The sequence below is a fragment of the Molossus molossus genome, unplaced genomic scaffold, assembly GCF_014108415.1.
Source record: "Molossus molossus isolate mMolMol1 unplaced genomic scaffold, mMolMol1.p scaffold_m16_p_19, whole genome shotgun sequence".
In the NCBI taxonomy this organism is placed as follows: Eukaryota; Metazoa; Chordata; class Mammalia; order Chiroptera; family Molossidae; genus Molossus; species Molossus molossus.
Genome location: NW_023425354.1, coordinates 5,585,195 through 5,612,718, shown reverse-complemented (window position 1 = coordinate 5,612,718; position 27,524 = coordinate 5,585,195). Strand labels below are relative to the sequence as shown.

Genomic DNA, 27,524 nt, shown 5'->3' with positions numbered 1-27,524 from the left:
AGAAGTACAGATTGGTGATTACAGAACAGACACAAGCATGTAAGCTATAGCATGAGGAATATAGTCAATAATATTGTAATAACTATGAATGGTGTCAGATGGCTTCTAGATTTATCAGGGTAATTGCTTCAGAAGTTATATAAATGTCTAATCACTGGGTTATATACCTGAAACATAATATAATATAATATAATATAATATAATATAATATAATATAATATAATATAATATAATATAATATATTTGTACATCAACTGTAATTGAAAATAAAAAACTATTTTTTAAAATAAGAAGAAAAGAAAGGGACCCTGGAACTCCCAGGCTAACCCCCAGCTGTGCCTGCCTGACCACACCCTGAAGAGAACACCCAAGACTGAAAACTTGGGCGGGAGATCACCGCTCAGGTCACAGAGCGGCCACTGGGTGGCGCTCCCGGGTTAGATCTGAACAGCACCGCAAAGGCTGGGAAAGCGGAGCTAACTTTGGAGGTGCCTTCCACAGGGGCCGGATCGGCAGGTGCCGCAGGTGCCGTCTAACCTCACGGCTTGGCTGCCTGCCATACAGAAATGATCTACAGGTAAAGATCTTTTAGGGTAAGTGACGAAGTTGTTTGGTATGTGTCTCGTGGCGGTTCCATGAAATGATGCTTGCGTTTGAACTCCACAACCAAACGGATTTTACTGCATGAAAGGATAATTTTAAAAGAAGAAGAAAAAAAGTCAAACTGTACACGTTAAATGTATGTGATTCATTTCAGCCCAGTTATACCTTAATAACTGTTCAGAAAGGGAGCTAGGGAGGAGCCAGCGATGCCCGCGGCCCCGCCCCGCACCCTGCCTGGGTTGCTGGCTGCAGACACTGATCACCTGCACTCCCAGCCCCGGGAGAAGGCTCACCCTCAAACAAGCACCAACTCAGATGCGCCGCCTCTCCCACCCGCACACGTCCTCCCCAGAACGGGCCCAACACCCCCTTCCCGCCCTCTGCCTCCAAGCCCCCACCCAGCAAGGTCCTCGGGGTGACAGGTGGCAGGAAGGACACCCGTGGGCTTCATCCTAGGAAGGCTGATCACACAGGGCAGGCCGGAGTGGGGGCCCTGGACCTGTGACCAACATAATGACAGATTGATTTGAGTAAAGATGACAGAGAATGTCCTTTTGAGCATGTTCGAGGCTACAAAAGAGCCAATAGGCATTGTCAGTGAGGGCCGAGAGCTGATCTGGGAGCTGGGGGTGGGGGCAGGTGTGTTTGTGACGGGCCTGTGCGTGGAGGTGATGTCAGAGAGGCGGGAGAGGCTCCAGGGGTCCCAGGGCGGACTCCAGGAGATGTGGTGGGTATAGGGGTGAGACCAAGAAGAAGGACAGGGACAGGTGAGAGGAGGAGGGAGGGGAAGTTCTGGAGGAAGAGGGAGGTGAGGACGGTCCCCAGCAGCTCATAAGAATAAGCAGAGTCCACGGCGCAGTGGGTTTGCCGGGAGCCCACAGCCAGCGCCATATGCACAGATGTGGGGGGGAGCCTCCTGGACACAGTGAGGCTGAGGGCAAGACCACTCCTCCTGCCCTATACTGTCCCTAAGCCTGTGTCTGCTACTGTCCCCAAGCCTGTGTCTGCGACTGTCCCCAAGCCTGTGTCTGCTACTGTCCCCAAGCCTGTGTCTGCGACTGTCCCCAAGCCTGTGTCTGCCACTGTCCCCAAGCCTGTGTCGGCTTGAGAGTGACTCAGGCCCTGGGAGGACGCTGTCCTGAGGGTGGGCTGTGCCTCCAGCCAGACGGGGTGTCCCCCTGAATGCTCGTCCGTCCCCCAGGGCACATCCAGCGCATGTCCCTCACTCCCGGGAGCCAGCTCTGAGCTCCTGCCCGCGGCCCACTGACGTCCTGCCCCTGTTGCTGGCAGCCACCTGCTCAGCTCCTCACACTCACGCCCGCAAGGGGAACCCGGGCCGGGCCTGGACGCTTGGCTTCCCCCCAATCACTGAAGACACATCAGCCACACACGTAGATGACGACTCAGCATTCCTCCTACGGGATGCAATGAGGAAGTGACTGAAGACAGGACATACGGGAAGTAGAGGAGAGAGACAGACACAATGATTTACACACATCGAAGGCAGTTTGCCTCTGGGCTCCTTTGTTCAAGTCCCGGGTGGACACTGGGGTTTCATGGTGACAGGGACCGAACCTGGCAGCAGGACCATGTGGCTGCTCCCACCTCTGCTCCTTCTCGTTGTCCCAGGTGAGTGGGGCTGGGGTTTAGGAACCAGAATGACTGAGGCAGGGCAGGGAACCAGAGGGTCTGTCCTGAGGGACAGGGACACGTCGAGGGGGATGGCAGGGCCATCTCATCACCCTGACACTTCAATGAAAAGCAAGTTGCTGCTGTCTCCCAGGTGCTCCGTCAGGTGCCGGGAAGCAACAGAAAAGCACAGGGAACCTGAGTGCCTCTTTCCGGACAGCGATGCTCAGCCTGGCCGTGCTGCACGAGCAGGTGGACGCGCTCAGGGGCGAACCGTGTCGGGGAAGTTTTGGGGTCACAGACGCTGGGGCTCCAGCTCCGACCCACTCAGCCAGGGTGGGCTCAGGGGTCTGGATTGTGTTAAGTCTCAGCAGCTGGTGTGGCGTGTGGCTAGAACTCAGAAGCCTTCAGTGAGGTGCTCAGGTTCGGGGAGGGGACAGGATGGAGGCCAGGTGGACAGGCTGTCTGACTGTCGCTCCAGCCCACTCATCTGCCTGCCTGAGGTTCTGCTCCGGATGAGCCAAAGGCCAGACCGCTGTGTGGTGTGGTCAGTGCCGTGACGGAGTAAGGGACACCGTGGTGTGGCAGCATCAGGAGGCCGTGTTGGCTGCAGAAGCCAGAGCCTGAGAAATGACGACACTTGAGCTGAGCCTTGAGAGATGGGGGTAAGGCTTCGATTCCTTCAAGCAGAGGAGAGAATGCTCCGGTCAGAGGGAGCAGCTTCTGCAAAGGTCTGGAGACACAAAGAGTATGATTTTTAGGGTAAAAGGGAAAAAGTTTGTGTGTGAGTATGTGTGAATGTGCGAGTGTGTGTGCATGAGTGTGTGTGTTCAGTTCCTGCTACTTTACCCCATGTGTAGAGTCAGAGGGTGAGATGTGAGGTGTGTGGGTGCAGTGTCAGGGTGCGGGGGACGGAGGAGGCCAAGATGCCTACCTCTCAGCTCTAGATTCAGAAATAAACCCGTGGACTGTGGGTGGTGGGGAAGGAGGCGGTCAAGGAGGGGAGAATTTCCCAAACAGGGCGTGGGGAGTGACCAGAGGCCTCTGTAGTGGGCAGATTGGAGCCCAAAGGAGACCTTTGCAAGAGAGGGGACAGCAAAGAAATAGTGCGGGAGATCAAGGGACGAACTGGAGGTGGGGATTTGAGAGCCTAGGGCAGGGGGCAGAGGCTCCTGGTGGCCCCCAGGGAGGTGCCGAAGGAAGCCCGTCAGCCCTGGGCCCAGGAAGGAGATGGACTGGGTTGGATTTCTGTTTTGCAGGCTGTGTCTCCTCTATCTCTGGTCCGAGGTCAGTGAGCGGTTCAGAAAGGGACTCGGTGACCATTTGGTGTCACTATGACCCAGGGTATGAATCCTACAAGAAGTGGTGGTGCCTCGGAGAGGCCTGGAGTTCCTGCGAAATCCTGCTTGAGACCAGCGGGTCGGAGCAAAGGGTGCAGGGCGACCGCGTGGCCATCAAGGACGACCACTCTGCACGTGCGTTCGCCGTGACGGTAGAGAAGCTCCGGAGAAGAGACGAGGGCTTCTACTGGTGCGGCATCGAGAGGTCCGGGACAGACCTGGGTCACCAAGTTCGCGTGCTCGTTGGCCCAGGTAGGAACTGCCCCTCCTGTGCTCAGAGGCCTGGACGGACCCATGGAGAATGCAGAACTTTCCCTGTCTGCACCGACAGTGGAGAGGAGACTGCACATGTGCGTGCGTGTGCGTGTGCGTGCGCCTATGTCTGTGTGGGCCCACGTGTGCGTGCACGTGATGGGGTGGGCACCAAGAGTCTGGGAAGACCCAAAGAGCAAGGCGCGGCCTCCGTGCGTCTCCATCTATTGTACCGGGGCCGAGGGGAAGGACACACGCGACTTGCACAGGCTCGTCCAGGGAAGGCAGGTCCTCTTTTCCCGGTCTTTTGGGCATTCCGTCCACCCTCAGAGCAGCCCCAGCCTGACCAGGGCCCTTGTCAGCTGTGCAGGGCAGGGCGGGTGCTAGAAAGCCATTACCCGATTGTCTCGGCTACAGGACAAGTGGCCCTCTCCCCGACCCCTCTCTCTTTCTACCTCTCCCTCCTCCGGCTCCGTAAGAGCAAAGGAGCGCCGGCCAGCGTGGCTCAGCTGATTGAGCATCATCTCGTGCACTGAAATGTCACTGGCTCCCTTCCCAGTTGGGGCACATACCCGGGTTTCAGGTTTGGTCCCTGGTGGGGACCCATATGGGAGGCAACTGATTGATGTTTCTCTCTCTCCCTCTCCTTCCTTTCTCTCTAAAAAAAAAAAAAAAAAATGTATATATATATACACACACACATATATGTATATATATTTTAGATAGATAGATAGATAGATAGATAGATAGATAGATAGATAGATAGATATTAAGAGCAGAGGGGGCAAGGGTCTCTGAACTCATTAGTAGCAGAAGGAAAGTATTCACCCTGGTGCAGGGACCTCCCCAGCTGCCTCCGAGCCTTGGAGAGACTCTGGGCTCAGCCACACCTGCCCCGAGGCACCAGGGCCTCCCTGGAGTAGAGACCTGGAGAGTCAGGTGTAGCCCCCGCCCCACAGAGCCCTAGCCTGTGTCCACTTTGGGAATCAGGGAAACTACCCAGCTCCGATCCCATTAAGCATACAGGCAGACAGCAAACTTGACTGCTTCTGTCACCTAAACAGCTAAACCTGTGACAACGTACCCGGCTGCCCCTGAGACGACGTACCCGGCTGCACCTGAGACCACGCCCGCACTGGCCAGTCTGGCCCCCTCGCCTCCAGTAACCCAGATCGGCAACAGCAGTGTGGCTCTGACCGGTTCACTCATCAGGTGAGCAGAGCTGGGCCCCCGCAGACCCTCCCCACTGCTACCCTAAACTGCTTCCCCAGGGAAGCTCACTCAGCCGCCGCGTCTCCTGTGCAGAGGAGAAACAGCAGTCCGCACCGTGCCCCCCTGGCCTCCTTTTGACCTCTGCGTCCTTAAAGAGCTCCCCACGCCGCGTGGAACCGAAACCAAGTTCCCAGCTAGGCTGCGGGCTCTGGCCCCCTCTGGCTCCCACCCCCTAAGAAGCCAAAGGAAGTGTAGCGGGGTTCAGCCTCAAGTGCACTACTGTATTCGTGTCTTGTGAGTGCCAACTTGGTGGCTTAAAACATTTATTATCTTATAGTTCTGGAGACCAGGTGTCTGAAATGAGTCTCACTGGGCTCACATCACGGTGTTGACGGAACTGAGCTCCTCTGGAGAGTCTAGGGGAGAACCGTTCCCGACTCGTCCAGCTTTTAGAGACCACCCACATTCCTGGGCCCGTGGCCCCTGCCATCTCCCAAGCCAGCAGTTAGCGGCTGAGTCTTTCTCGCGTAGCACTGCTCTAACGTGACTCCCCTACGTCCATCTTTCCCTGGAAAGACCCTGGTGGTTACCCGGGATCCGCTCAGATAACCCAGGATAATCTCCCCATCCCTGAGTCAGCTGATGGGTGATTTTAAGTCCATTTGCAGGCTGAATTCCCCTGGCCAGGGAACATAACCTATTCAGACGTTCTGGGGGTCAGGGCATCTTTGGGGATCGTTGTTCTGCCGGCCACAGTCGCGGCTGGACATGTTTCATGACTCCAGCTCTTCTCTCCCCAAGTGCTGGGGAGACGGCAGCAAGGAGTGGGAAGCCGGGACCATCACCCTGAAGTTCACTCCCTTCAGAGGTGCCCGAAGGACACTCAACGAGTCCTTCCATCAGAGGGCAAACACCTCCCGCCCCCGATTCACCCCATCACATGACGTCCAGGGTCCAGGTCCGTGGTCTCCCTGGGTCCAGCCTTTCAGAATCACCCTCCATCGGTTCACTGCCCTGCTCCAACCCATCGCCCTTCCTTTCTCGAGGGTCCTGTTTTGTGGAGCCTGAACCCCGCCAGACAGTTTGTTCAGTGATGAGCCCGATAGAGGTGAGGTGCTTGGGGGCACCTGCCTCGTGAGCCGGCTCTGTCCTGCCCGTGGCTGTTTGGATGGCTCTTGTTTGTTGACCGAGGCCGCAGAACGCAGGACTTTCACGGAGGCCGGAGAAGCAGGAGAGAACGCTCGGTGGGGAGAGAGATGCATGCAGCAAGGGGTGGGATTTGCGAAGAGATCACACTGGGTATTTTTAGGGTGTGCCGTGCAGCTGCCTCTCTCCCTCCAGAAAACTGTTGGTGACATCGCATGACTCACCCTGCTCAAGCCAGGCTGCGGGACAGGACAAGGGTGGCCTGCGGGGCGTGGGTCCTAGCAGAGGGGATAGGACGAGGGGAATCTGATTCTCATACACTGATAGGAGCCCAGGCCCCAGTAGTCTAACCAGACCACATGTCCACTGTATGGGATAAGGTGCATCTCGGGTGTGCTCTCGGATGGGGATCAGAGCCCAGCAGAGAAGGCCAGGTTTATGGGGGTTGGGGTCTTCCTCTGCTTCAAAGATCTGGGCTTGAAAGATGAGCAGAATTTACAAAGGGAGCTACAAGGTGCAAGAAGAATAGAATACAAAGGACAGGAGAGGGCAAACCTTTAAGCCTGGCTGGACTACAGACGAGCTGACAGTGAACTGTGGACCCAGGACTGAGCCAGCAGGGAGACCCCTGACGGTTTAGCCTCTGGGCAGCATGACTGAGCCTCTCGGAGGGCCCCCGGGCCAGGGCAGGGACCGAGGCTTGCCTGCCCGGCCGGTCTGTGCTGCTGGGGGTGTGGGGTGAGGGAGAGGGCCGGGAGCCGCTCCAGGAGTCTCACCCCGTGGCCATGCTCCTGTACAGGTTCGTGCTGTGCAACATCCACCTGGTGCTCCTGACCTCCGTAAAGGTGCCCCTGCTTGTGAGTCTGCTGCTGAGCCTGCTGTGGCTGAGCAGACAGCAGGGAGACTCCCAGGGGAAATAGTCAGTCTGAGCAGAACTGCAGCTCCCACGCCATCGACACCTCGCATCGGGCTGCAGAACCTCCTGACCTCTTACCAGGGCACGGGCAGTGACTGCAGAGTCAGCGAAGACGAGGGTCCCGGCTGCAGTAAGGACTCCCCCGTCCCAGACTCGGGAACGCAGTCGGCTCCCTCCCCGCTCGGCACAGCTCCGAACCCTGGTCTCCACCGGAGGAGCAGAGAAAGGAAAAGAGGTGGTGGTTTCCTCTTGCACAGGCCTCGGAGCACCTGCCGTCTTCTCTGTGCGGGTCCTCTTGCTGCCTCTTTCCAGGGCCTCTGACCAAGATTCCGGACCGTGACACTGTCTAGGGCTCCAGCTAATGGTGGAGTCAAGATTCCAGACCAACCAATAAGCACAAAAGCTGAATTAAACCCAGAAACTTCAGAGTGTGTCTGCAAGGTCAAAGACCCCCTCCCGCCCGAGGCAGGTGCACCAAGGTCTGCTGATTCCCCTTCTGTCACGTCACTGCCTCCTGGAGAAACACCTGAACGCAGCCGCTCACAGCAGGGCTGGCCCATCGCCCAGCTCAGCTCCCATACGTCCGCGCTGTGTGCTTCGTCTGAAATCCACAGAGTTCCCGGCTCTGAGACCGCCTTGCTCGCCGCGCTGTCTCCGGACACGCCAGAGGGGGACAGGGACTCTGAACCAAGCACCAGGTCAGATCGACCTCCCAGAATGTATCTGGGAGCTGGGGAGGTTAGAGTGGAGAGCACTGGACGACACCTTTCTATCCCCTGAGAGGTCGCGGCCGGACCGACGCCCCCACCCGGTCCCCACGAGAAGATGCAGACTCGACTTGATGGCTGGAAGTGAGCTAAACAAGCGTGGGCCTTTTAAGAGAACTTTTTAAATGTTATTTTTTCTATTTTAGGAAAGGGATTATTGAGGTGTATTTAGACCTCAAAAATTACAAAGTCTTCATGTGCTAAGTTTGGTTTAATGAGTGTTTTTAAGGGTAGCCCTGGCCGGTTTGGCTCAGCGGTTAGAGCGTCGGCCTGCGGTCCGGAGAGACCCGGGTTCGGTTCCCGCTAAGGGCATATACCTCGGTTGCAGTTTATCCCCGGCCCTGGTTGGTCATGTGGGTGGCAGCCACTCGATGTGTCCCTTTCACGTCGATGTTTCTCTCTCTCTCTTCCTCCCTCTCTCCCTCCCGCTCTATCTGAAGATGAATGCAAAAATGTCCTCGAGTGAGGAGAAAAAATAATAATAATATAAGGGTAAACACCTGGGTTGTTGTCATCTCAACCAAGATACAGTGGGGTGGTGGGTATATGATTAGAGCTTTGTCAAAATTCACTGAAGTTATGCTTTTCCCCCCTGTAATTAATACATGACTTATGGGGCGGCACTTTGAAATGTCCCTGCATCTACATTGGTGGCCTCCAAGGACAGGCGACTCGCCAAGGGGTCAGGACACCAAGCAAGGAGCGCAGGTCCCTTCATGGTTCCTTGGAAGTCATACAGGATCCGTCTCGCCATGCTCTAGCCGGCATTCCCAGGGTGAAAAAATTCACTCTCTACATACAGAACACAAATAGATGAATATCTGTGTTTATATAAAAACACAGACACACACACGTATACAAAACATTAACATATATACAGTCTATCTTTGTTGTTAAAATTTCGTGGGATGGGGAAGATTTTCAGAAAAAGAAAGTATCTGCACAAATCCCTTAGGAAGAGGATGCTGGAGAAAGTGTGGAGCCCTGGCCGGTTTGGCTCAGCGGTTAGAGCGTCAGCCTACGGTCCGGAGAAAGTGTGGAGAAGCTGCTGTGTCCCTGGGGTGGAGCAGCCCCAGCCCACGCACTTCAGGGAAGGCACATAAGCCCCACTCTTAATAGGAGGAGCGTCAAGGAGTCTTCATCCATGTTTTAAAGCTGCTACATGCACGTCTGAACCTAGCACCTTCATGTCACATATGAGAACAAGGAGACCTGAAGGGGCGAGACCCCGGGTCCCCAGTCACAAGGTCAGGTGGCAGAGCTGGGTCTGTGCTGCGCCAGCCGGGGGCTGCCCACACGGCATCCCCGCAGGTCCATCTGTGCACCGAGAAGGTCAGTTCCTAAGCCTGCTGAGGGCGCCATATGGCCCCGACATAAACTCTGGGCAGGCTCAACGATGCTCTGCGATTGCCCAGCTTCACACAGGAGTCCCATCCCGCACCACGACCTGCAGGGACTCACAATATGCTTTGTTTTGACCACAATTTCTTTAATGGAGTTAGATGGGTATAGTTAGACACGGGGAATTTCACTTCTGGCTTCTCTTTTAAAAGTAGAAATGCCTGCCCCGGCCAGTTTGGCTCAGCAGTGAGAGTGTCGGCCCATGGACCAAAGGGCCCCGGGTTCGATTCTGGCCAAGGGCACATACCTCAGTTGCGATTCGTCCCCAACCCTGGTTCAGGAGGCAACCAATTGATGTGTCTCTCTCACATTGATGTTTTCCCCCCCACACACTCTCTATCTAAAGATAAATGGAAAAATATCCTCAGGTGAGGATTTAATTTTTAATTTTTTAAAATAAAATTATCCTTAAAAAATGTAGAAGTGCCTGAAAACAGTGGGCCCATGATGCCACGTGCTCCCAACCACCATCCGAGTGTTTAAAACCTTCTAGGGGCTCTCTGGAGCCTCCAGGACACCATTAATGTATATGCATTAGAAAAGAATGCATAAAAGCGTCTTTTTTGCAAATGACATAAATTGTCTAAGCAGAAGATCCCAAGGAATCTACCAAAAGACAACTAGAACTGATACGTGAGTTTACAAGGACACAGGACACAAGATCAAGACATACACACACATCGTATTTCTAGATACTGCCAATAAGCATCTAGAAACCAAAATGAAAAACACAATACTATTCACAGTTGCTCCCCCGAAAAAAAAGAAGTACCTAGGTATAAATAGACCAGAACATGAGCAACATTTTTATGCTAAAAAAATTACCAAACGCTGATGGGGGAAGTCAAAGAATATTTAAATAAACAGAGCTGCACCACGTTTGTGGATTGGAAGGCGATTCAACATAGTAAAGATTTCCATTTCACAATATTGGTCTAGAACTTTAACACAATTCCTATCAAACCCCCAACAAGATTTTTTGGTAGCTAAAGACAAGCTTACTTTAAAATGTATTCAGAAAGGCAAAGGAACTAAAATACCTAAGACCATTTTAGAAGAGAATAAAGAGGGAGGAATTCTTTGCCTGTACTGTACTCTTATGAAAGAATTGCTCAACCTGATGTTAAGACACACACACACACACACACACACACACAGAGAGAGAGAGAGAGAGAGAGAGAGAGAGAGAGAGAGCAATCCAGACAACGTGATATTAGAGGAGGAATAGACTCATAGATCAGAGGAAGAAAACATAGAACCCCAAATGCCTGGTTCTTAACTGCTGGGTCTCCAAATCCTCTGTCCTTGGTACTGAACGTTTCTCGAAGATTTCACCTCTCCTCGGGGTACAATTAACCTCTCCATACTCTTCTCCCCAGCGTCAACACCCTGCTAACCCACGACTTTCGCTCCCTGCTAGACTGCCCCGCTTGTTAACCCCAGTCACACAGAGACAGCTGAGCTCTGCTACACCCAAGCCGGCTCCTGCCTTCCCCGTTTCTGTAAATGATGCTCCGTGCTTCTGGTCTGCTAAGTCTGAGCCCTCCACAGTCACGCTTTCTTTCAGAGGACCCTACACGTCTGAGACACCCCTGTGGTCCTGTTTTGACCTGCTCAAATCCATCCAAGTGTCTCAAATCAAATCGCAAGTAAGAGCTGGGCCTACATCTCTGCCACACGCCCGCCCTTGGCTGTCCTGGGTTAGCTCCGCCTGCACTGCCACGCGGAAATGTCACTCCACCGGAGTCTCAGGCACACCCCACGCCGAGACACTCAGCACACTCCATTTGCTGGTGGGTCTTCTATGAGTGGCTGCCTCTCCCTGCTCCCCGCTCACCCCTCCTCAGCTGAAATCCTGCATTTCCTTCGCCATCATCCCTAGACATCTCTCCCAGACCCGCCCAGCTGACTAATGCTTCCCCTCCGGAGGCAACTTGCCTGTGGCTCTCTGTGGCACTTACCAGTCCCACCAGTGTGTACTCACTTGCGAGTTTATCTTTTTGTTAATTTTTTAATATGTTGTTATTGATTTTTTTAGAGCAAGAGGAAGGGAGAGAGAAATATAAACATCAATGTGAAAGAGAAACATCAAATGACTGCCTCCTGAATGTCCCCTACTGGAGATCAAGCCCACAACCTGGACATGTGCCCTGGCCAGAAATTAAACCCAGACCTCTCAGTCCATGGGACGACACTCAATCCACTGAGCCACACCGGCCGGATACAAGCTTATCTTTTTAAATAAAGTGCAGCGTAATACTCCTCTCCTGCCATCATTGCGTTTCTGCACCGCACTGTGTGTTTTATTGATATGACGAATATATGCCTCATTAGATTGAATTTCTCCTTGAGGTGCCATGAATGACCCCGCCCTCATGGGGTCCACACCAGGGCTCGGGTGTTGAACGGGACATTCCTGCCTGACAACTCAGCACTGGGACCGCTCGGAGCAGGGCTGGTCCAGATGCCAGGAGCTGGCGGGAGACGGTGATGCTGCTTGTGCAGACTGTGTAACTTGTCCCTGCAGACTTCAGGGAGGGAGCAACAGATAAGCATCCAAAGACCACCTGAGCCCTTTCCTGGGCTGGGAAGCCCAGTGGTAGCTGTGGCATCATGCCATCCAAGTGGTGAACTATTCCCCCACTTCTGTGTCCTCTACCCTATCTTTTTTGTTTCTTTGTTTGTTTTTTGTTTTTTAATTATTTTTCTCTCTACCCTATCTTTAGACAACTCTGCCTGCCTCTCCCTCGGAAAAGATTTACGGTCAACAGGTGTCCCCAGCCAGACGTCTCCTACAGGGGGTGAAGCTGGGCTCCCCACCAGCGCTGCGCACAGGAGACCTCCCCGGGTGCTGAGTTCCAGGAGAGATATTAAGGACCCCCTCTGCCTCCTTTTCCTACGTCTGTGCCAACTGACCCCAGAGCTTGAACTGGAAATTGCTTAGCCATGGCCACCCCAGGCAAAGACGTACTGAGCCCAATCACACATTCCCTGGTCACAGAGACACAAGGGGGTTGAAGCCCGGTGAGACCCAAGAGCTGTCAGAAGATGGGAAGGAACCCTGAGTGTGCAAGACAGTGGGCAGCTTCGTGGGCATGCTGTCTGGGCCAAGCTCCCCCGGGGTTGTCCCCCTTCTCCCCGAGGTGGTTACTGCCCTGGGGGACACCGAGTGAAGCTTTTGTGCAACAGAGAAGAGTGAAGAGCCAGGCTCCTGAGCGTGCAACTTCCAGAGAATACTTTTACTGGGAGGAGGGCACAGGGGCGCGGGACTAGAGGATCTGGGAAGGAGACAGGAGGACCCCACACAGGGGCCTGGAGGCTCATTTTTCCCCACTTGGGGACCAGAGTGAGTGTTCTCTGAGGTCCAGACCTCCCCGAGGCACAGGAACAATTCCCCCAGGAGGCTGGAGTCCCCCAGCTTCCAGGCACGGCCCCCCCTCCCTGCCCCGGAGTGCAGTCCGCAGGTCTCTCTTGTCCCGTCTGCAGGGCTGAGTTCCCGGACAGGGCTTCCTGGAGCTGGGGCACAGCGTGGAGGAGTCCCCTGGTCAGGCTGACTCCGTCTCTCCGGAGCCCCTCTGACACCTGCTCACCCAGAGGACAGCTCCGAGCATGCTCAGGAGCAGGGGTAGCTTCAGGCCGATCGGGAACAGGAAGTAGACAGTGCAGAGCAGAACCCTGTGGGGGACACAGTGACACAAATGAACTGCCCCTTCAGGGGAGGCCTCAGGATGCTTTGTCCCTGCTTCTCCCGGTGCCCTGGTTCTAGAGTCCAAATAACTCGGAATTAATATTTTTTTAAAAATTTTTCCTTTATTGATTTTTTAGGGAGAGAGAGAGAGAGAAACATCGATGAGAAAGAACATCGACTGGCCGCCTCCAACATGCCCCATGCCCTGCCCGGGGATCAGGCCCACACCCTGGGCATGTGCCCTGACCGGGAATCGAACAGGTGACCTCTTGGTGCCTGGGTCGACACTCAACCACTGAGCCACACCGGCCAGGCTCGGAATTAAATTTAGAAGGGAGCGCTGCAGGGCCCCTCTCTGGGACCCCTGCCACCTCTCGGGAGTCTCATTGGAAGGGGGTGGAGAAAAGAGAGGGGAGGGCCCGGGCTGCTCCTGCTTTCCTGAGCGCGTCCTGTTCTCTCTCTGTCCCTTTGCCCCTGTTTCCCGTTATCAATGGCAGCTTGAACCCCATACTGTAGAGCCCTGTCCCTCAGAGCAGGGTCAGGAAGCGGCAGCCCAGCCCTTCTTTAGTATCTTCGGGAGGAGGGGACTAGGTCCAAACTCCAGCCTGGAGCGGGCCCCTCTCCCCACAGACCCAGGCGCAGTTCCTGGCAGGGAGCAGTGTCTCCGGGAGCAAAGACCTCTGGACGCGAGCCGGGTTAGGGACCAGAGAATCGGGACTCCAGGTCCGGGACCGAGTGGGGAAGGAGAGGGACTGGCGGGGATGGAGAAGGGACGCACGGCCACCTGAAAGCAGCCTCTGCCTGTGTCCTTACAGCTGCCCCAGGGGGACGGTATTCACAGAACAAGCGACATTTTCCACTCAGAATCCCCATGTAGACTTAGAGAACGTAAAAATCAGGGCCAGAGTTGGAGGGAAACCCCACAGACACGGAGGAAAAAGGACATGGTGTGCTGCCAGCCCTCACCCCGGGGTCCCACAAGGGTCCCTCCTCCTCCATGGCCTCCAGGCCCGGGCCCTTACCCTGGACAGTGGGTACACGCTTGGCTGGTGCTGCAGTTCTGCTCAGCGATCACCGCCGGGGACGTGGGAGGTGTGCTTGGACACGTGGTCTGTACTGTGGTAGTGCGAGGTGCTGGAGATAAAACCACACGTCAGGCATCGCTGTCTCCCGGGCCGGGCACTGAGCACCTGTTTGAATCTTTATCAATGACATCTTGAATCTGGAGGGGCTCAAGCGATAGCCTGTAGCCAGACCCAGGCCACTCTACACTAACTTCACGGGGTCCCCAAAAAGCAGTTGTCCCAGAGGCTCAGCCCTTCACAGATGACCCCACACAGGCTCAGTTTTACCCATCCGCAGCCTTTGGGGTCCTTGCTGTTGGGGAATTTCTGATGGATGTGGCAGCACCCCTGCCCTCAGGGAGAGGCAGGGACCCCTGAACACTCGCTGCAGTGGAAAGTGCTGGGCGCTGGGGTGCAACTCCCCCGGGTGCGGGAACTCCAGCAGGAGCCAAGGAGGAAGCGCACCGCACCCACCTCCGGGAAGCAGATGCAGGGAGAGGAGACGCAGGGGCGCATGGGGGAGGCTGCAGGGTTTCGAGATGGCTTGAGAGTAGGAGACATGAGCATGTTTATAGGTCGAGGTAAAGAGCAGTGAGGAGGAGGAGGCCGAGGATGGGGGAAGGTGTAGCTCGTGGATGGAGAAAGGATACCGACAGCCAAGAGGGAACTTGGCTCCAGGGGCCGGGGAGGCGAGGAGCCACGGGGGAGGAGCCAGCCGCAGGATGATTGCTCTTGGTCTGGAGGAGAAAGCTTTGCCCTCAACCTAAAAGGGGAAGAGGGGAGAACGGGTGAGGCTGCAGGGGAGTTTGCTGGTGAAGAAGGACAGAGATTGAGGGAGCTCAGTCTGATACCCCGTGTGGCAGCAGAATGGAAGGGTGATACTAGACACCCTGAACATGGTGACTTTTTTCCAGCAGTCCTGGAGCAGGGAGGTTTTAGGTCTGCCTGGGACTTTTCTACTGCTACCAAAGCCCCACACCCCAAGGATCCTCTCAATTCTGGGCAAACCCCAATGGTTGGTCACCCTAATTTCAGGATGGATTCAGGGATGAGGATTTTGAAGGGTAGCTAGGGAAACAGTGGCAGAAAGTTGAGGTCAAGAGAAAAAATATATAGCCCTGGCCAGTTTGGCTCAGCGGTGAGAGTGTCGGCCTGCGGTCCAGAGAGACCCGGGTTCAGTTCCCGCTGGGGGCACGTGCCTAGGTTGCAGTTTGTCCCCGGCCCTGGTTGGTCGTGTGGATGGCAGCCACTCGATGTGTCCCTTTCACGTCAATGTTTCTCTCTCTCTCTCTTCCTCTCTCTCCCTTCCACTCTATCTGAACAAAAAAAACGGGGGGGAAGAAGAGAGAGAAAAAATATATTGTCTACCATGAGGGTTGGAACTGGCTTGGGAGGCTGGGGATCAGGGCGGGGCGGGGTGGCAATAAATTGGGAGAACAGGGAGAAGGGTCAAAGGCCTGGGGTGCATGTGAGGTTGAGAATGGGGACAACGGGGCTGAGACTACAGGAGGACGGATAAGTGGAAGGTTGTTAGGAAGTAGGATGTGTGAGGAATGAGAACAGGGTCTGGACGTTTGGGGTGGACCAGTTCGGGGTGATGAGATGGGAATGCTGTCGTGGGGTAGGATTCTGAGACAGAGTGGCCATGCAGGCCACGGAAGTCGAGAAGGTCATGGGCCCTGAGACAGTGGCGTTTGCCAAGTTATTCACTAAAGCTTCCTAATGACGGGGGTTGGGGTGGAGAAGCTGCCAGGTCTCCGGTGAATGTGGAGGTGTAACCTGGAAGTCACCAGGTGGCCATGTCAAGGAAAGGTAGAGGGTGGACCACGAGACACAAATCATAAAGGAAGCAGGCGGGAAAGTAATAGGTTGGAAGTTGTGATGAGGACCTGGGAGAGTGTGGACACAGCTTCACGGCCCCGTGGCCTACGGGGGGCAGGGGATAGGACCTTCCACGCAGAAAGCCTACGTCTTGCAACGAGAGGCGAGAGGCCCGTTTTAGGACAACGTGGTGGAGGGGAAGTCTTGTGAGCAAACTGAAGATATATGTATAAAGAGTGTATTTCCTTTGACACAGGTTTCTGAAGGGCTTGGTGGAAGTAGTCTTGGCACAGCATGGAGGGTCTTCCCAACAAAGAGGTGAGACCCCGACCCACGCCCAGGCTGAAGGATCAGCCCCCTCTCCCCCTGCCCACATCACAGCCTCCCCCAACTTACTGAGACTGAGTACAAGGTAGGACCCAGAGACATGATTCAGTATAGCCCTGTTCTTGTCGCCACATCCAGTCATCTTCTATGAGGGGAACTCTTACCTGGGGAAACAGACACCTGAACCTGGAACGAGGGGTCACGGGACCAGGCATCCAGGATCCACACTTTCTGAATTTTACACCAGTAGGATCCAGCATCAGCTGCACTGAGGTTGCTCATGGTCACTGTGACAGTGAGGTCATCAGCGTTGTCTCTGATGGACACACGGCCATTTCTCTCTTCTTGTTCTTTTCCCTTGGTCTCCACAATCTTGTCACAGTCTGTGTCGTACTGTCCTTGGCACCAGTATTTATTATACCCCTTATAATAATTCTCGTACCAACAGCGTATGGTCAGGGAGTCCCCTGCGGTGCCCGTCACAAAGCGGGGGCCCGTCAGGGACAAACAGCCTAGAAAACAAAAACCACGTCTCAAGACTTCACCCTGATGGACCCCAGTAATGGCAGCAGCATCTGCCTGAGAGCCCAGGGGGGAAGTTGCCAGGGAGGTATGGACGGGGCTGGGCTTGGGGATTGGGACCTGTAGGGACACCTAATTGTAGGACCTAGGCTAGAGGGTCTAGAGACTTCAGTCAGCGAGAGGAGTAGAGACCTGTGTTCTGGGAGCCAGGAAACACGAAGTAGCCCTGTCCCCTGGACGGGAGAGAGAGCTGGCTGTCCTTCCCTGTCCTGAGCCCGCAGCCTCTGCCAGGTGTGATACTTGGCCATGTATCCAAACACTCCCCTTTGGAGTGAGGTCTCTGCAGTCTAGGCTTTCTGCAACTCGGACTTGTTCTTTAAGAGTTCATGTCTGTTTACTCCCCTTCCCATGTGTCCTGGAGGGAGGGAAGATACATTTCTGCTCTGACTACTCTCCAGGGAGGCTCAACACACTCTGTCTGCCTTACACCTGGCTGTTGAGAAAGGCCGGGTCCCAGGGAGCCCCTATTGGGCTTCCTGATGCAGATTTGGGGCCTGAGCTGACCAGCTGAAATCATAGCCCCCACAGTCTGCAAAGATAGGAGGGGGCTGAGCCAGGAGCTGGGATGAAAAAGGAGACCAGAAATGTAACTCTTTTCAGGGGGCTTTGAGGTTTTGATCTGAGCCCCAGCTGCAGAGTACCCTGGAGGAGTCTGAGGGGTGGGGGGAGTCAGCCAGCCGCCCCCGGAGGGTGGAAGTGTTTTCCGTCATTGGTTCCCCGCACCCAGCAAGGGCATTTAGGTCACTGTATGTCATTTAAGCAAGCAGTGACATGCTGGACAACCAGCTCTCTGAGGGGCTCCGGGAGAGAAGCCCCGAGTTGTCGTGTCTGCCCGTTTCCCGGCGTCGGCGCTCCCCCGTGACTGATTCAGGCTAACCACATGGGGTCGCTGAACGTGGAGCTGGGGAAACACACTCCTCATCGGCTCTCCTGAGCCGGCAAGCGGGCTCGGCCACCAGCCCTCTGGCTTCCCGTTTCATCCATTATGGTGATGCACAAAGTTCCATCCACGGTCATCATCGTCATCTTGGAGGACATTCCCAGCACCTCCCATGTGTACTGAAATGCATCTCTTAAATGTCTTTTTGAGTCTAAGACTGGATTGTGAGGTTTGGGGGACACCCTGAAGATCAGCCAGTCCACTCACTCATTCCCCTTACCAGAAGCCACGCAGGGTCAGGGTTACCCAGCTAGTTTCTCTTCACTCTCTGCCTTTCCACCTGCTTTTCTGGAAGAGTCTGTCATTGTGCAGGGCGGGTGCTACGCTTTGTTAGGGAACCCAACCATGACAACTATTCTACAGACATGAAGAATTTCCTCTCCTTTTTATCCTGAACCTACTTGCCATGGGGGGGGGTGGTGCCCTCACGCATTTAGAATGTCTTTTGTAAGAGTTTGTCCTCTGAAAGTCCAGCCTTTGACAGACAACTTTATTTACTTGCTCACCACACCTTGACTCTAAAAAAAAAAAAATGTAAGGTGGATGCTGAGGATGGTGTTTCAGGCCCTCCATTAACTCTCTCTAACGAATCTTCCAACCCCTTGCAACTAAACTTCAACAAAACAGAACCATGGCCACCCCTGAAGTCTGCACGATCTCTCCTAGCGCACACTTTCGCTTAAACTGTTCTCCTCTCCACTCCTTCTTCCAGACCAATGTCAGGCGACACCCTGGTGGAGACTCGCATCCTTCCAACAGCAGAGTTAGGGGTCCCCGATGCCCACTCTCGTCACCATGAGAATGAGTCTCACCTATAACAAGTTCCAAGCTGTGTCATAATTACTTGACTTCCTCACTCAAACATGAGCCCCTGGGTGCACAAGGTGCTCTTGATTACAACGTCTGGACCCCTCCTGGCACACAGCTGTGCTCAGGAAGTGTATGCAGGATCTGTGGGTGAATGTGTTTTTTTTTGTTTTTTGTTTTGCTTTTTTTTTTTATCCTCACCCGAGGACATTCCTCCATTTTTTGTACTGATAGAGTGGGAGGGAGAGAGAGGAAGGGAGAGAGAGAAACATCGACGTGAAGGGACACATCGAGTGGCTGCCACCCGCACGACCAACCAGGGCCGGGGACAAACTGCAACAGAGGTACGTGCCCTTAGTGGGGACCAAACCCGGGTCTCTCCGGACCGCAGGCCGACGCTCTAACCGCTGAGCCAAACCGGCCAGGGCTGTGGGTGAATGTTTAAATGCATAGAAGAATATACAGGTGGCTGGATGGATGGGTCCTTCCCATTTCTGCCGTCACTTTGCCTCTGGCTGGAATCCAGCGCATACCTTCCACCTTCTTTCCCGCCCCTGTAACAGAAGGCTCCCCAAGCCCCCGCCCGCTCACCTGGGAGGCAGAGGAGGAGCAGAGCTGGAGACAGCCACATGGTCCTCTATCCCTGGCTGCTGTCCCCAGCAAATCCAAGTCCTGGCTGGAATCCAGATGTTTGCAACACAATCTGGGTCGCTCACCCTGTACTTGTTCGAGTTTCCTCCGTGCTTCTGTGTCATCTACTTCCTTTTTCACCTCTAAGCTGCTTCCCAATTTGAAGACTTATTAGAGAAAGGGGAAGAGGGAAAGAGACATGTCAGAAATTAAACTATGCACAAGAAAAATCTGCTGGTTTTTCCCCTACTTGGTGACAATATAATGTTTGGGCCACACCCTGAGCCTTCATGCAAGTCAATCCCAATATGTGAAACCCTCACCCGAGGAGACCCTGTGTCCCTGACTGTCTCTTCTTCCTGCCTGAGACTGTTCCTTGATCTAATCAGTGCCCCTCTCTCCGGCTGGTCACTTTTGCATCATAAGACACCCCCACTTAAATATCTGGGCTGGTGCCCTGGCTGGAGTGTCGGCCTGCAGACCAGAGAGTCCCGGGTTCGGTTCCCACCAAGGGCTTGTATCACGGTTGCAGTTTGTCCCCGACCCCTATTGGAGTCATGTGGGTGGCAACCACTAGGTGTGTCTCTCTCACATCGATGTTTCTCTCTTTCTCTCCCTCCCTCCCTCCCTCCTGCTCTATCTCAAGATAAATGAAAAAAAAAAAAAAAAGTCCTCAGGTGAGGGTTAAAAAACACATATATCTGGGGTGAGGACCCCACTATGTGTCTCTCAACTATTACCTCCATGCGAATGACCTCATACCTCTTCATCAAACCTAATGCCCTTCCTGGGCACCATACCCGATTTTTGGACTTCCCAAGGGGAACGTCCTCCTGGTTGTACACTACTAGTCTAATTCAGTATAAGGGTGTTGGTTAAGAACATAAATTTGAGCCCAGACTCAAGTCCCATCTCCATCATTTACTAACCATGTGCCCGTGGGCGTGTTGCTAAGCGAGCCTCTCCCCGGTGTCCTCCTCAAGCAGAGTGACAGTGACCATCCTTACCTCATAGGAATGGCTGCGTGAGCGCAAGGAAGGTGCTTGGCACAGGATCTGGGATATAGCAACCGCTCAGTAGATGCTAAATGTCTCTAGAATAGTCCTGGACGTTTAAAATCGCTTCTCAGCTGGTCTCTCGGCCAGCTGCATGCGCCCTGCAGTCCGCTTACATGCCGGAGTATATGCTTCTCCAAGACACAGGTGCCTGCAATATAACCCAGTGATGATCCCATCGGTGGTTGTCTCTTTCCCCAGAGGTCCATATCCATGGTCTTAAACTTCATTACCTTTTATTTCTTTTTTATTCTTACCCAAGGACATTTTTTTCATTTTTTGTTCAGATAGAGTGGGAGGGAGAGAGCGAAAGAGAGAGAGAAAGAAACATCGACGTGAAAGGGACACATCGAGTGGCTGCCACCCACACAACCCAACCAGGGCCGGGGACAAACTGCAACCGAGGTACGTGCTCTTAGCGGGATCCGAACCTGGGTCTCTGTGGACTGCAGGCCAACGCTCTAACCGCTGAGCCAAACTGGCCAGGGCACTATCTTTTATTTTTTATTATTATTATTTTTTAATCCTCACCCAAGGATATTTTTCCATTTATCTGCAGATAGAGTGGGAGGGAGAGAGAGAGAAGCATCAATGTGAGAGAGACACATTCCCTGGTTGCTCCCACACAACCCTGACCAGGGCTGGAACCAAACCTCAACCGAGATACGTGCCCTTGACCGGAATCGAACTTGTGACTCCTCAGTCTTCGGGCTGACGCTCTCACCGCTGAGCCACACTGGCTGGGGCCACTTCGTTATCTTTTAGAACTCCCTGCCCAGCCATCTGCCATTTCTAACTGTTGCTGTAAGATACGACTTACCTTTTCTCTTTCACCACATGTAATGAAATGTGGTAGATAGGTTGAGCCCTAGACCCAACCAAGCACATGGGCACTGACAACATTCTATTTCTTGGCTCCTTTGGTAGTGGTATAAACATTGCTTTGAAATTATTCTGCAAGCTACACATGTGTGTTATGTGCAGTCTTCTCTAGGTATGATATATTTTACAATTAAATGCATATATGTATGTACCTTATATACTAAATGCAGTTGAATACACACACACACACACAATGGAATAATGTCTATGGGATTTTGAGAGAGAAAAAAATCAAAGCCCACAAATGTTAAACCTCATAGAGAAAAAGAGGCATTTTGAAAACGCCAGAACTTTAAAGGACACTATCCATGTAAATTGTATTTTTATAAAAATGACTCAGCGCTCCACCCAACTGAGAAATCAACCCAAAGGATTTGCATTTGAGGAAGATGTGGTTTAAAGGCAATAATAGTATGAAACAAAATCAGTTAAACCTTGAAATGTATGTCTAAATCATTATCGATATGGTTATTGCCTTTATTAAAAATGCTAACACTAATTCTTGGAAGTAGACACATAATTTTTTTCATTGGAAATTTGTTTGAAAGCTGCTTTTCCATCTGCAATCTATTTTTGGGTCATTCACAGAACATCCCCCAGTGAAGGTCTCTTCTTATTTATTTATTTATTTGGGCCAAGAATGTTTTCTTTTGCTGCTGTAATTCATTGCATAACTCACTTCAAGTTCAAAGTGAAATTTGTGGAAAGCAGACCCGTTATTGTTATATCCCACCTGCTTGTCAAAGAACAACCAAGAGACGGGGCTTTGATTTGTGTAGCAACAAAGAAATGCCGATGGAAATATGTATTCTTGCAGTGTGCCTCACTCAGCACCAATTCAACCGACCCGCACCAAGGCTGGGGAACACAAAGATCAACAGGGCAGCCCCCGGTGGGACTTGAAATCCGGCAGGCAACCACCCGTAACACCATGTGATCGAGTGATCCCGGAGGAGGGGTGTGACCAGCTGTGACTGGACAGTTCAGGGGAGCTTCCCGGAGGAGGTGATGCTGGAACGAGGTCTTAGGAGAGGAAAAGATTTTTACAGCCAGACCAATTGCTTAGAAGAAATCAGAAAGAGAAGGTCGGGGCTGGATCAGTTCGTTGTGGCGGAGCACAGGATGCCGTGGGGGTGGGGAGTGATAAAGTTACAGGGGCCAGCACAGGTATGGCTCACGGAGGACATTGAACTTTACCCTGGAAGTGACAGGTAGCACCCTTAGCAAAGGAGCCTTGAACAGTTCGAGCTTTGAAAAGAGGTTTCTCCTGCAGGGATATGTGGGATGAACTGCAAAGAGGAGAGTCTGGTAATAAAAAGCTGAACCATGAGCGTGGATGTGAGAATTAACAAAGCAAGAAAAATGTGAGAGCCACTAAATAAAGGTAGAATTGCTAAGATTTTTGATCCACTGGAGGTGGAGAATAAGGAGCCCCAAATAATCAAGGGCGTCTAGCTTTGGCGTGGGGGACACCGTGAACTGGGCTAGGGAAGCGGGGGGGAGCAGACTGAGCAGGAAATGAGAAGTTTGGGCCGACGCACGGGCGTTGGAGAAGCTTTAGGGACAGTCATGGAAAGAGCTCCAGGTCGAGGTCCGAGGCAGGTGGCAGGTAGACACATTGATCGGAGAGTCTGCCAGAGGAACTTAGTGACACCAGCAGAATTGATGAGACAGTGTGGGAGGAGAATATTCTCCAACGTGAGGGTGCATCAGAACCGCAAGGATGCCGGAGAGAATCTCGCCTGCAGAGCAAGGAGACGGGGCCTTGGCGTTTGAGGGGTTGGTCCAGGAAGAGGCGTCGATGAAGAAAACCAAGAAATTGAGTGTATGAGAAGAAGAGAACCAGGGGACGGGACGTGGCGAAGTTCCCCACGGGGAGCCGGCCACAATGGCAAATGAGACAGATGGGAAAGCAGGAGGATCTCAGAACCAGCGGGTCTGAGAAACGGCCCCACACTGCACCGTGCCTTCTAAATCTGGCCCGCAGTTTCAGTTCCTAGATTCCACAGAAGTTTCGGTGTGAGCTCACACATGCATGAGGGTGAGTGTCCCAGAAAACTGAGGGGTGTAAACAATGGTGAGAGGCAGGCCCGAAAGCAGCTCAAGGCTGCCTGTGGTCATTGGTCAGGAGGCCGCAAGACAGAGAGTGCGGTGTCCCCTAAACCTACGGGCAAGGCTGGACGAACAGGTCACTGGAACCGTAGAGAGAGTCCGGAAAGGAACCGACATACACATCCAATTGAGGTTCGACCAAGACACCAAGGAGTCCGATGGAAAAGGACAAACCATGCCAGAAAAAATAAATATCCACGTGGGAAAAATGAACCTTGACCTCTCCTCATTATATAGACACCAATTAATTAAAATTAATTTTAAAATGGTCATGAACCTAAACAAATAAGAGCCAGATCCATAAGGCTTTTAACAGAAAAGCTTAAGAGAATATCTTTGCAACCTTGAACTAGGCAACTGTTTTCTTCAGACACAAAAGACACCGGCATAAATTACAGATGGGATTTCAACAAAATTTAAATGTTCTGTTCAAGCCCGGCTGGTGTGGCTCAGTGGCTGAGCGTTGACCCTGCACCAAGAGGTCGCCGGTTCAATTCCCAGTCGGGGCACATGCCCAGGTTGTGGGTCCGACCCCCAGTGGGGGACATGTGGGAGGTGGCCAATCGATGTTCTCTCTCATCGATGTTTCTCTCTCTCTCCCTCTTCCTTCCTCTCTCTCTAAAATCAATAAAGGAAAAATAAATTAAGATAAAATGTTCTGTTCAGTAAGAGACATCATTTAGAAAACGAGAGGCAGGCCCAAGGCTGGGGGAAAAGATACGCAACACACGCATCTCGCCACGACCGTTAGCCACAGGACTTTTAGAATATTTAAAGAACTCTTACAACTTACTAATAAAACGGCAAGCAACTCAATTTTTAAAAATAGGTCCAAGAGTCCTGGCCAGTTTGGCTCAGCGGTTACAGAGTCGGCCTGCGGTCCAGGGAGACCCGGGTTCGGTTCCCACTAAGGGCATGTACCTCGGTTGCAGTTTGCCCCCAGCCCTGGTTGGTCGTGCGGGTGGCAGCCACTCGGTGTGTCCCTTTCACGTCGATGTTTCTCTCTCTCTTCCTCTCTCTCCTTCCCACTCTATCTGAACAAAAAAATGGAAAAATGTCCTCGGGTGAGGATAAAAAAAAAAAAAAAATAGGTCCAGGAGCTCTGGCGGGTTTAGCTCAGTGGTTAGAGTGCCGCCTCCCCCCGCCCCCCTCCCCGCCCCAACCAAAGAGTTTCAGGTTCGATTCTGGTCAAGGGCACGTACCTCGGTTGCAGTTGGGTCCCCAGCCCTGGTCGGGGTCGTGTGGGAGGCAACCAATCCATGTGTCTCTCTCTCTCTCTCCCTCCCTGCTACTCTATCTGAAAATAAATGGAAAAATATCCTCGGGTGAGGATATAAAATAAAATACCCTCCCCCACCTCCAAAAAAGTAGGCCAAAGGTGTAAACGGAGGCATGCGGAAGGGCTTCGGCGCCACCGTCACCGGAGAAATGCCAGACCACGTGAGAACGGTGGGGCAGGCTGCACACACACGCGAACGTACTCAAGCCGCTGAGCTGCAGCCTCAAAGCGGCTCACGCGGTAACTTTTCTGTTATGTCTATCTTATCACAATGTTTTTTAAAAAGAACGGGAAACAGGCACATAGGTCTGTAAGAGATCGCCTCTGCTCACAAGATCAGAATCTCCCGATTTCGCCATCCGCACGTACAGACCCACCCTCACCCTATCTGCTTTCCTAGCTAATAGATCTCTGGTGTCATCGCTAACTTTAATCGTCGGATATGTTTTATTTGCCACATACGGTAGTAACATACATAAAGTATTAACATATAAATGTTCCTTTAAATTGAATTTTTAAATGTACCTCCCAAAAATCCCCCCAGTGAGATGCCATTCCACAGCCCCTAGAATGGCTAAACCCCAAAACCCAGGTCCTTGTGTCTCCATCTATAAACTGAAGGATTCTTAACTCACGGATACAGAGTTCTGTTCTATGAACTCCTATTTCATAAAAGTAATGACAAAAGGACTGGCCGGTGTGGCTCAGTGGTTGAGCATCGACTCATGCACCAAGAAGTTGCCGGTTCAATTCCGAGTCAGGACATATGCCCAGGTTGTGGGCCCGATCCCCAGTGCGGGGCATGCAGGAGGCGGCCAGTCGATGTTCTCTCATCCATGTTTCTATCTCTCTCTCCCTCTCCCTTCCTCTCTCCCTCAAAATCAATTTTTTAAAAAAAGGAATAACAAAGGGAATCATTACCAAGAGACGAGGCTCGTCGCTCACTGTGCAACACCATGATTTCTTCACGGCTTACGGTGAGGCCGAGTGGCCTCCTGATGTCGCACCAGCAGCACTGAGCTGCAGCACGCACAGTGGTAGGAAAGGTGAGGAGCAAGAGCTGCAGTGATGCTGAGCGTCTGCCTGAGGCCCATCCTGGGCTCTACCCACGTCGTCTCACTCAAGCCTCCCCTCGGCCCTGTGACCCTGGCCCACTGCCAGGGTCATTTCCTTATGCGGTGCTGGGCCTCAGATGCATAGAGCCCAACGGATCACAAACCTCAGCCTGTGACTGTAGCCCCACTTGCTTCTATTTTATTTGTCTTTGTTTTGTATCCTCTCCTCCTCTAACATGCAGCTGCTTTTTCAGCTGAACATCCCAGTCCTGTGGTTTCCCCGGTCATTCCTCCTGACGGATGCACCGTTCCCAGCACGTCCTGCTCTCACGTTTTGTCTGTTCTTCCCCCAGTAACGCAGACATCTGATGAGTCGCCATCACAGTCTGTGCTGGGGCGATCCTCATACTCACCTCTCTGAGTGTCCATGGCCAAGAGCACTCCCGGGCACTTCCCTGGGAACAGCTTCTGCCCCAGTTACAAAAAAAGAAGTGACGGGAGTTATCACGAGCGACAGGGTTGGCACTCAAACGCCGGACACCAGATTCCAGAGCCCACGTGTTTCTCACCCTCAGGCGCTATCTCTGAGTCATAGGCTGGGATAACAGGATGAGGGTGTCTAAGAATCCGGATAAAGCCCTGGAAAAATACTTAGGACTAACAATGTGTTCGTGTCCCTCCAACAAGAAGTGACAGCCGATCACTGAGATGAGCAAAACACACAATAGAAAAACCCAGCAGACGGGCTCAGCGGGACATAGGCTACCTGTGATAGCGCCCGTTTCTGAAGACTAATCTGTTTTCATCAAGCAATGTTCAGACTGATCACCGGGTCTTCAGAACAGATCTTTCCACCTGGTAGGTGAAAATAACCAATTATCATGTCAGCAAGATTTCCCTCTGCAGAAGGAAACCTGGCTTATAAATCCATCTCTTGGGGGATGGGGATGTGGTGAAATATTGCCATCACTGCCAGCAATAAAATTCTCCGGCTGTGAGAGTAACTCTTACCCCTTTTTCTCTAGCACAGGACCTGGGGTTTAGGTGAGCAAACATTCGATGAAATGAGAATCAAAGCTGAATTGTCAACTGTCAAAGCCAAGTTCTGCCTGGAAGCATGGTGACGTCCGTTAAACTGAGACCACTCACCACGCCCAGACTGAAAACTAGTGACTCTTGCCCATCCTCATTCATAACCTGCCACCACCACCGGAGCACCCTTGTCTGTGCATCCCCCACCCCCAGATGCTGTCTTCACCACCCCGCCCACTGCCACTGGTCCCTTCACTTCCGTCAATAGCCCCTGACCTCAAGCAGTTGGAAAGAGCACTAAATTGGGAACCAAAACCCTTGAATTCTAGTCTCAAGCTCTGCCATTCACTTGCTGCATGACCCTGGGCAGGTCAAATAACCTCTGAGCCTCTGTTTTTTTCATCTATAGAATGGGGTCAAAAGTGTCAACATTGCGTTTCCTCCACAGAGTAGTGGTGAGAGTTAAATGAGTTGATGAATAGAAAGTTCATCGCAAACTACCAAAAAAAAAAAAAAAGCTATATTACCAAAAATTGCTTCAAAATAAAACTTTTTAAAGTGCGCTATGCAAGGACAGTTGGAATTCATCATCTCTGGAATAATGCAGATGATTTTATCATGTCCTCTCCTAAGCACATATCAATGGCGGCAGAAATAAAAAGAAAGGCATTGCTATTTCGATTTTCATCCTGTTCTTCACATTGTTGCTCACTTCGTCATCAACACTTCCGCCCCGGGCGCCTGGAGGAGAGCAGTGGCCGCAGACAGGCTTATGGTTCTGCCCACTGGGTTCTTTGCTGCCCTCTCCACGGCCAGCCTAGTCTCTCCCCAGCCCACCCTGCAGAGCGCAGACCTGTGCCTTCTTCTGCTTTCATGTCTACCACTCACTGTGGCTTCTATTCCTAACCTCGATCGCTGTTTATTCTCTTATCTTTTTCTAAAGGAAGAAACTGGCGAGCGAGTACTAGAAGACAGTCGTGTGGC

The 27,524-nt window shown here is 52.7% G+C and overlaps 2 protein-coding genes across 2 annotated transcripts; one reads left to right on the top strand and one right to left on the bottom strand.

The window, feature by feature from the left end:
- The first annotated feature begins 2,074 nt into the window (after window positions 1-2,074).
- Window positions 2,075-7,962, top strand: LOC118634757 (CMRF35-like molecule 5). Its single transcript, XM_036269502.1, has 4 exons — window positions 2,075-2,232; window positions 3,492-3,824; window positions 4,889-5,036; window positions 6,982-7,962. The coding sequence occupies exons 1-4, from the start codon at window positions 2,160-2,162 to the stop codon at window positions 7,100-7,102; spliced, it is 675 nt and encodes a 224-aa protein (XP_036125395.1). The 5' UTR covers window positions 2,075-2,159; the 3' UTR covers window positions 7,103-7,962.
- Window positions 7,963-12,586: 4,624 nt separating this feature from the next.
- Window positions 12,587-19,923, bottom strand: CD300E (CD300e molecule). Its single transcript, XM_036268333.1, is given in 5 exon segments — window positions 12,587-12,941; window positions 13,977-14,088; window positions 16,331-16,678; window positions 19,087-19,198; window positions 19,888-19,923. Coding segments are annotated over 5 exon segments (963 nt in total).
- Window positions 19,924-27,524: the final 7,601 nt, after the last annotated feature.